At 62.3% G+C, this 9,699-nt stretch overlaps 1 protein-coding gene across 1 annotated transcript; it reads right to left on the bottom strand.

The window, feature by feature from the left end:
- Positions 1-6,046: 6,046 nt before the first annotated feature.
- NEUROG3 (neurogenin 3) lies at positions 6,047-6,586 on the bottom strand. The gene has a single exon (XM_075424526.1). The coding sequence runs from the start codon at positions 6,584-6,586 to the stop codon at positions 6,047-6,049; it is 540 nt and encodes a 179-aa protein (XP_075280641.1).
- Between the last annotated feature and the right edge of the window lie 3,113 nt (positions 6,587-9,699).

The following is a 9,699-nucleotide window of genomic DNA, read 5'->3' as shown; positions in this document are numbered from 1 at the left end:
CAGGATCACGCTCCTCCTGAAAGGAAATATTATGACAAAACTTGGCAGACCCCTTCCGGGGCATCTGCCTGCCACCAACTGTTTGATGAAACCCAGTTCCAGGAGCAGGTGAGGATGAAACACATCAGGGTTTGATGACTAGAAAAGCTTTTTGAAACCACAAAAAATATCAGCTACCACCAAGTTGCATCTTTGTCCAGCAACAGGTGCCCTTTCATAATTTGAATGGGTGCAGCCAGCAGCACCATTTATCTCCAAGCTCTGGCACCTAAGGCGGAGGGGGGAGGGGAGTGACGGTGGGACCCCCACATGTGCAAAACTCCCCTCTCAGGCCTGCCCAAATGTGGGGACGTTGGGGCATCACTGGATGCAGTGAGGGCACAGAAGCGCAATGGGAAAGGCAAGGGGAGGGGTGGGGTACACGCATAAATAACAGCTGGGTTTTAAAGGAAGGGTGATAAATGGCAACACTGCACTCCTCTGGGAATTATTAACGGCGGGGGAGGCTGAAACCTTGGCTTTGCCCCGAAGCCAGGCTGCGCGATGAAAGCTGATGGGCGGGAGCGGGCAGGGGGAGCAGATGGTGGGGAGCTGGAGGTCCCTGCCGGCACCGTGCAGGGGGCTGTGCTGGGGTACGGCACCTGCGTCTCCCATGGGACACAGCTTGGCCGTGCAGGGGGAAGGACCCCTAGGGTCCTCTTCTCCCTGGAGCCCCTCAGGTGGCTCCAGCTGCAGCTCCAGGTGGCCACCGCTGAGTATTGACCCAGCGCTATCTCAGCTCCCACCTTATCAGGGCAAGGGCCAGCTCCGGGCACCGGCACCTGCCCCATTAATCTTCCCCCTGTCCCGCAGGCGCAAGGTCTCGGTGGCTGGAACAACATGCCCATGGAGGTAGCGGGAGGACTGGGGCTACTGGTGCCCGGGTCTGGGGATGATGGATTGGTACCTGGGACGTGACAGGGAGAGGGGTTTTATTTTTCCCTTTAGTTCCTGCCACTGCCCTGCCCTGGGGAGGATAGCGAGGGCAGGCAGGTGTCTTTATATCTGGGTATATTGGTGGCAGCGTCTTCAACTGCAATCTGGGTACTGAAGGCTTGGGGATGTGGTGCCCTGAGGAAGAGAGGAAACCGGCTCCACTTGCATACACAGGTTGGGAAAGGAGGGGGAGATCATTTCCCTGCAATTGCTATCTGAAATCATGAGCTGAGCCTGAGCGAAGAGCACATGCTCCACCCACATCCTTCAGGGTAAAGATGTGATTCCTCACACTGGGGCCCGCTCCTGCTGCACCAAAGTCCAGGCAAAAGATGGTATCTGAGGCCCCAGGAACATGGCTCCAGCTGAAACAAAAGCGAAAAGTAACAATTCTTCATGGCTGCAACTGCACAACTGGCAGTACTTAGCACGAAACCTGCGCATGTCCCTCAGGGAGAGAAGCTCCACGCTTTGACCAGGGCAGAAGCTCCAGCAATGGTGGGGGGATGGGGGGGGCTGAGTTAGTTCCAGATGCCTCATCCCCACCACCCTGCTCTCACCCATGCCCCAGCAGACACCGCTATGAAGGCACACGAAGCTCTGGAGGGGCCAGCAAGCACCTGGTGGAAAAACTCACATCTCCTGCCTGTCATGGTGCGGATTTTCCAGGGGCATCCCTGGCCAGAGAACAGCCAGGAAGACAGGATGACCCAAGCCAAGTGAACACTGAGCAGAGAGGCCCAGCTGTTTTGGTCAGGGTGCCACATGAACCCCAGGCAGGGCTCGAAGGCAGCTCAGGGGCAGTGGAACCCAGCACCTTCCCCCCTCCCGCCCTCCCTGTCTGGGCTGCGCAGACGGGATGGAGTTTCCCCCTTCCTCACACAAACTTGGGACCTCCTTTCAGCTATTGCTTTTTTTGTATGGATTTTTAAAAGGGGGCACTGCAGCTTTAAAGAGCTTCCCAGACTTGCCTTTGTGACCGGAGGAGACGGTGGGGTGGTGGCGGAGGTGGGGACCCAGAAGAATGAAATAAAGAGAAGTACAACAAAAAGAAGTTAAAAGTGTGAGTGACAAGTTTTCGGCAACAGGCTTCAGCCCCTGTGGGGTCGTTTGGGCAAAGAATGGCAACAAATGAACAAATGAGCTGGATTTTCATGCTTGGTGGACGGTGAATGAATAAGCATCTTTTAAAACCCTATCAGGAACTCTTTGGATTGTCATTATAGCCGGGAGGAGGGGGGGAAAAGGCAGACTTTCGAGGGCTGACCATGTGAAAGAATCCCGATTCTTTGCCTTTTCTCTGCCGGCGAGCGCAGCTACACTGAAACGTGCAGGCTGTGCGGGAGGACAGGCGTGCAGCCGCAGCCGAGCATCCTGCCACAGCCCGGGGCAGAGCAGCTCTGGGCGACACCCAGGCGCCCCGAGGCGTGTTGGAAGAGGAGAGGGGGTCTGCTCTCCTTGCAGGAGCCCCTGCTGATTCCCAGCTGCGTGGAGGGGACAGGAAGCGGTTCACAGCCCCGGCTGCCTCCTCTGCCGGGAAACCCGACTGCAATGTCAGATGCAGACAATGTGAGAGGGCAGGAGGCGACTCACTTAAAGCCGTATTTAGAGTGCAGAGTGGAGGCCCGAGGTCAAAGGAATTGCCCTGGGATTATGGGAATCACCTTCATTTTCTCGCCAGCCTTCAGACACGAGGGAGCTGGCCAGGAGCAAGGAGGAGGGGGATGAGTCTGTCGCTGAGGAAAGGACCCCAGTGTTTCCCCTTCCGTGGCCCTGGCGATGAGCCTGACCTCTCAAAGCTGTGCAAATAACTTACAGGTTCTGTTTTTAACTGTTTGTGATTCTTAGTCCCTGACTTTAACCTTGAGCAGTGGTGAGGCAGCTGCAGGAGACTCTGCTTTGGAGGCATGGCCAGAGTTTGCTGAATGTCCCCACAGCCAGAGTTCAGCAGTAGAATGCCGCTGCCAAGATTCAGGAGGAGACAGATTTAAAGCCTCCTTATTTCTGTAACAGAGTGTAATATGACCTATTCAGAAATCTTCTTGTCTAAACAGAAAGACACCTAAAACTGAGTGTTGAGGACATGAAAACATCAGCTTGTAGTGAGGCAGGTCTCCTGTGGCTGCAAAAATAAAAGTTGAGTCCGCCTTGCGTCGGATTTCAGCAACTAAACCCAGCAGCGCCTGGGCTAAGTTTGTTTTCTACCAGTCTCCTGCAAGTATGCGAGGCCACAAGCCTGCATCTCTGAAACGGCCACAGTCCCAGCTGCCACCTGTTTCTTCCACATCAAAAAGTCCAGAGTCCATTACAGCAGCCATGGTATATAAAGGCCAGGCGCTGGCACTGGGACAGCCCCGTCAAGAGAAATGAGACCATCATGCACTAAACATAGAGGGAAGATAAATGGAAAAGGAGTCTTTCAGTGTTCATTATCAAGTTTCCATGGGTTTGCCAAAACCATAGCAACCAGTTCAAGCAATGATTAACCTAATAATGTGGAGGCAAAGAAAAAAAAATGCATTCAGGCCTCTAAAGAAGTCACTAGTTCTCCAGAGGTAGTAAATCCACCCCACCCCCCCCAACATATCGCCCCACTGCTGGAAGACCAGAAGCATCCTAAGCCTCCAGAGAAAAGAATCTGCAATGCAGTAAAACCCACTAAAGCGACCACTTCCTGAAAACACAGCTGTATCGACATCTTTTAGGACTTTTGTAATGCCTGTTCTTCACAGGGCTCTTCGACTCTTCTTGACCCTCTCCTTGCCCGTGTAGACCCTGAGCTCCCTTTTGCAATTTTTTGCAAAAACGCTGCTTTGCAGACTAAGTGACTGTGTTGTTCTCCTCCTCAGTCCCGCAGCACATGCAGGTAGCTAGGGCAAGGTAGTATCTCCCAAAGGGAGATAGCAGAGTGGAGCTGGAGTGGCAGGAAAAACATTAAATGATTTTATCACCTAAATAATGGCAGTGTTTCGCCTGTGGCCACACATGGAGGCCTTGGAGCACTTTGCAGTCTGTTAGAGTATGAAAACAATACACAATTCAACCAGAAAGGGGGGAAGGGTGAGGGATACTAAGTCTTTCATTCTGCCTATCTGATCTACGATGCAGATAGATCACGTTCAGGACCATAGCAGTACACACAGAGATAGGCACACACTGCCTTTTCCTAGTCCTCAACCTTGCCCCATGGCCTGTGTTTCTCTGGCAATGTGGGTGTTGCTTCTCAAAGCAATGAACAGGCAAAGTAGTGGGGCTCTGCATGGGCGAACGGGTCCCAAGAGGCAGCAGAAAGAGCAGATCCCCAAAAAAGCTCAAGCAGAAAGTGAGTCCTGCTCGCCTTGCTTGTCAGCACTGGCAGCACGGTGCCCCCACTCCTTTCTCCCGTGTGCGTGGGGCACCTGCGGCTTCTCGCTGCTCGTTGCCCGAGGCTGGATCGAGTGCTCGGGAACAGATCGCTGCTTCTCCAAACTCCACGAAGCCCCATGCATTTCCCGAGCTGCAAAGCGTCCGCTCAGCACCGGGGCCAAGCCGGCCCCTCCCTCCGCCGCGGGACTGGGCCGCGTTTCCCGCAGCCCACCCGAATCCCAGGGCCGGATTCCCCGACACCCCCCGCCCACGCACCGTGCGCGACTCGGGCGCGGCGGCCGCTTCAGCACCATGGCCAGATCCCGCGCCGCCGCTGCGGGACGGGGCGCCGGGCGGGCTCCATGCCCCGCGCCCCGCTCCCGCACCCACCCACCACCCCCCGGCCCCCAACGCGGCGGGTCTCCCCCACCCCCCCAGACCGACCCACGGCTCCCGGGGACAGCGCTCCGGTGCCCGGTCAGATTTCACTCTCGCCTCTTTTGTTGCGGTGCGGGGAAGGTTGGAGGGGGGGGAGGCTGTGCGTGCGTCTTTGTTTCCAGTAACCAAATTTCTTTTGTTCTACAAATTGCTTCAATAGCGCCTCTTTGCCGCGGGCAAATGGGCTCAGTTGAGAACAATTAGCATCACAATGGGCTTTTGGCCTCACGGGCCGCTTTGTCTAGCGACTGCCGCCCCGCTGGGGCAGCGCGGAGGAAGGAGGCGGCCCAGCCGTAAATCTACCAAGCTACAAATTGAGAGTCCCTGGGAGAAAAGGGCCAGCGGGATTCATGCGGCTTCTCTTCTCTCCTCTGCTTGCTGTGGCGTGGGAGGTGTTGCTTTTCCCACCTCCCGCGGTCTTAACCGGCCTGACTCGCGTCCTCCCGCCGCGGCCGCTGCCCCCCGAGCCCCGCGCCCGCCCGGCCTAAAACCTCCCCCGGGGAGGAAGGGGTCGGCCTGGGGCAGCGCTGCCCCGGGGACGTCCCTGAAACAGCCCCAGAGCCGAGCCAGGCGCTGAAAATCCACCTGCGCGGGGAGGGCTGCGGCCGGGCGCACCTTGCGGAGAGCGGAACGGCTGCCCGGAGGGACCCGGCATCACACCGACCGGCCACAGCCCTGCGGGGAAAGGGCTCCTGCAAGCAGAAGCCGGTTTTAAACTCGCGCGTGGGCTCCGACGGACCCAAGCCGGCGTGCGCAGGACACCGCCGCGCCGCTCTCCATCGCCGCTTCACCCCCCTCACCGGGCACAGGGTCCCGGGGCCCCCGCAGCCTTCCCCGGCACGGGCTGAGCGCGGTGTTGAAACCCCCGGGGAGCCCTCGGTGGGAAAAACCACGGCGTTTGCACAGGTCTGACCGCGACACACTTTATTCTCCTCCTCTTCAAAAGAAAACTCAACCCGAGATACAGCCACGGCTCCCCTTCCAGGTACAAACAGCCAGACCACCGCAGCCAAAAATACTCTTATATACAAAATATATATTTGTTACGAAATATAATTAATAAATACCGATAGCGAGAAATTAATATAATTTACCGATTCCGAGTACAAAATCGTGATTTGTTTTTGCCCGCCCGCTCCCGCTGCGCTTCAGCCAAGCGGGACGGACGGGGCTGGCGGTGGGGGGGGGAGCGGGGCGCCCGCCGCCCCCGGCGCTCAGCCCGGCGACCCCCCCCTCCCCGCCGCCCCTTGAAGGCCAGAAGCGTGGGGAAAGCAGCCGGTCGGCGGGCTCAGAGGAAGACGGGGAAGGCTGCGGGGCGGCGGGGCAGGGCGGCGGGCTGCGGGGCGGCGGGGCAGGGCGAGTCCCAGGGCCCGGAGGAGGGGGCGGCGGCGGGGGGCGGCGGGGAGGGCTCAGGCAGGCCCTGCTCGGCCAGGCGCAGGCTCTGGGTGAGAGCCCAGATGTAGTTGTGGGCGAAGCGGAGCGTCTCGATCTTGGTGAGCTTGGCGTCGTCGGGGAAGGTGGGCAGGACGCTGCGGAGCGCGTCCAGGGCGGAGTTGAGGTGGTGCATGCGGTTCCTCTCCCGGTCGTTGGCCTTCATGCGCCGGCTCCTCTTCTGCTTGCTGAGCAGCCCCTCGCTCCGCGCCTTGCCGCGGCCCCTCCGCGCCTTCCCCTTCCTGCGAGCCGCCGCCTCCCGCGGGGCCGCGGCGGTGCGGGACGGCGAGGGGGCCCGGCTGCCCGCGGAGCCGCCGCCGGCCGCGGAGGGGGCGTCCTCGGCGCCGCCGAAGTAGGGCTGCCCGGAGCCCGGCGAGCGGTCGCTCTGCGGGGCCATCCTGCGAAGCCGAGCCCGCGGCGGCCGGCCCCGGGGAGAGCCCTCTCCCCCGCGGCTGTACCCGCAGCGCCCGGCCGAGGATGCGGGACAGGAGGGCGGCTCTCGCTCCGCGGCCCCCGGCTCTCCCTCCCCGCCTCTCCTCTTTCCCTCGAGTGCGGGCGGGAAAGGTTGCGCGGCCGGCACACGACTGCCGCGAAGCCCCTATATATATAGGGCCGGCAGACAATGGGGATTTCCCGGCCGGGCGGCGTGTGCGTCCCCCCGCCTGCACCCACCCCTTGGCACGCTTTTATCTTATCAACCCAGCGGGAGCGTGCCGGGCCGGCCCCGCCCGCCACGCGAGACCCCGCCGGCTCCCACGCCGCGGCGGGACCCCCCCGCCCCCCTCCCCTCCGGCCCGGCCCCCCGCGGGACCCCCGCGCCGAGCCGCCGACCACCGGAGCTGCGGGAGCTGCGGGATTTGGGGGGGCTGGTACACACGCCTTTCTCCTGTACCCCCGCGCCGTGTCTTCGCTCCCACCGGGGAAAAGGGGGCTGGGATCCCGGGGGGAAGGCCGCCCCCGCGCAGCCCCCGGCCCCCCCCGCCCCACCAGCCCGGCGCTGGGCTGCGAGAGGGCCGCACCACCGCCGGGGCTCGGTGCGCAAAACGTGCCGGGGATTTTTGCGCACTGGCTGCGGCGGGCGGCCGGGACCGGCCCGGGGTCGGGGCACCTTTCCCCGGGGGAGGGCGGGGACCCGGGGGCGGCGGGGCCGGGCCCCCCCCTGCACGGCCCGGGGCCCCCGGGGGTGCGAGCAGGGCCGCCGGGAGGGCGCAGCCTCGTTGGGGCGGGGGCCCCCCGCTCCTTCGCCAAAGCGGCGCGGAGGATGCCAGCCGGGGGTACCGGCGCCGGGAGCGGCCGGACCGGCCCGCCCGGGGCCGCGGCGGAGCGGAGGCCGGCTCCCCGGTCCCGGCCCGGTCCCCGGCCCCGCGGGGCGGCGGCCGGTGCGGGGCGGGGCGGTGCGGGGCGGCGCGCGGTGCCTCTCCAGGGGCGCGGCGGCGGAGGAGCTGGGCGGGCGGGGGAGCGGGGCCGGGGGGGAGGGGGGCGGCTCGGGTGCCCCTTCTCGAGGGGCGGCTCGGAGGGCAGGGGAGGATGAATAGGAAGGGCCCGGTGGGGTTTTTTTTGTTGTTGTTGTTGGGTGGGTTTTTGTGTGCGTGTGTGCCTGTGCAATTGGATGACAAAAAAATCTGGCGAGCGAGTTTCCAAGCCTCAGACTGCCCACTTCAAACGTCCTTCAAACAAAAGCTGAAGAGGAAAAGAAAGCCCCACCTGGTACCGCTGTTTGCTAAAATAATAATAAATAGATTTCGTTTAATAAATAATTACAAGAGATTGTAAAGTGGAGTGCTTTGGGAAGCATTAATCACGGGGCTGGGGGCAGACATCACCTGCCGGCAAACAAGACAACTTTATTGTTAGATCACCTTCCCACTACCCCTTTCCGATAACTCCCTCCCTTCGCCACAAAGCCCGGCCGGGTATGTTTACTCATAGTTAGCACGACAAGCACCATATTTACCACAAACGTGATAAAAATCTGCGGGGGCACCGCGCCGGGCTCCCGCTCACACCTGGCCGGGCCGCCCCGGCGCGGGGCTGGCACCCAACAGCCTTCCCAGGAGGGGCCCTGCTGCCGTTTACATTGGCCTGGGTCATGCTGCTTTACAACAGGTTTACTGCAATCCCTATCTCCCGGCCCTATTTGTCTTATTTTATTGAAAACATATGGTGAGCCAGCCCAGCGCCGGCGCATCTCCCGCCTGCCAGGCGTCGGGGACGTTTCGCCCGCCCGCCCGCCGGGGGCTGCGAGGGGAGGACAGGTAGGGCCGGGCCCGCTGCCGCTCCCGACCCCCCTCTCCCGAGGTCCGGGGGCCGTCTCTCGCCCCGCTCCCTCCCCCCGGGCCGGGGCCGTGGGTGCGCGCCCGCTCCTGCTCCCCGCGGGTCGATGGCAGCGCGGGGCGCACGACGGGGGCTCCGGCGGCGGGGCAGCCCCTGCCTCCCCCCGCCCCCCCCCCCCCGGCAGGGGGTTGCGCAGGGGGTACCGTGATTTGCCGTGCCATATGTCGAGCGGAGCCGGAGCAGCTGCTGCCCCGGGCCCTACCTACCCGGCGCATAATACCTGGGAGCCGCAGCCCCGTGTGCCCGTCCTTCCCCCCCCCACCATTTTGAGAGGGCAGCGCGGCTGGGCCGGCTCCACTCCTCTGTTTTGTGACTTTATTGTGGGGCCCAACAGATGCGCGCCTGCCCCTCCTGCCCCTCGCCCCGGTGCGAGCCCGCTGCCGGGGACACAACGAGCGCAGATGCCAGGCGCAAGGTGCACCAGATGCCCCCCTTTGTGAACTCAAACAATATTTCTCCCTTCCTCCCCTCTTCTCCTACAAGAGGGAGAGGAGAAGGGGGGCAAAAGGGAAAATATGTATTCAAAAAACAACCCGCAGAAGACAGGCAAGCCCCGGCGGGGAAGCGGCGCCGGGAGCGCATCCCCCGGAGCCGCCCGAGGGGCGCACGGCCGGGCGCAGCGCCGCGGCCCCGGCCAGGGAGCCGGCCCCGGCCGGGGGGCCGGGGCCGAGGGACCCTCCCCGGGAAACCTCCGATCACCCGGCGAGCCCTGAGCGAGCGGCCCCCCGGGGCCGGGAACGGGCAGAGCGGCAAAGGCTTCTTGGGAAAGGAACAGCAAAGCCCGTTTCGCCGCCGCCAACCTGTGAACCGTGCCTTGCGTGGCCGGGGTCCGGCACAGGAGAGGAAGCCCTGAACAACCGGTACGCGCTCTTAGGGCTTGGCTAGCAACAGCTCTCCTCGGTGTGGGCAAGGGCTACTGGATGTCTACAAGGACAAGTATGCTCCCCCCCTCCTTGGGTGTCCCTTCCCGCGGAGGCAAAGGGGGCTGCGCTCGGGGCAGAAGGGGCTGTGCCAGGAGCAATGTCTCCCTGAGGTCAGAGCCCCTTCCTGCCGTGGGCAGCACTGGCACAGATCCCACCAGCTGCAAACACCGATCCCCTCCATCATCATCCAGCAGCCCTTGCCCTCTCTGCACCGCAGAAGTCTATCTCAAAGGCCTGACCCCTGCCAGACCTG

Source organism: Opisthocomus hoazin, chromosome 6 (assembly GCF_030867145.1).
Source record: "Opisthocomus hoazin isolate bOpiHoa1 chromosome 6, bOpiHoa1.hap1, whole genome shotgun sequence".
NCBI lineage: Eukaryota > Metazoa > Chordata > Aves > Opisthocomiformes > Opisthocomidae > Opisthocomus > Opisthocomus hoazin.
The sequence above is the reverse complement of the archived record's forward strand: the minus strand, read 5'-3'. Positions and strand labels throughout refer to the sequence as shown.

Excerpts from the sequence above, each read along its gene's own strand:
- NEUROG3 (XM_075424526.1), bottom strand. The coding sequence starts at position 6,586 with ATGGCCCCGCAGAGCGACCGCTCGCCGGGCTCCGGGCAGCCCTACTTC.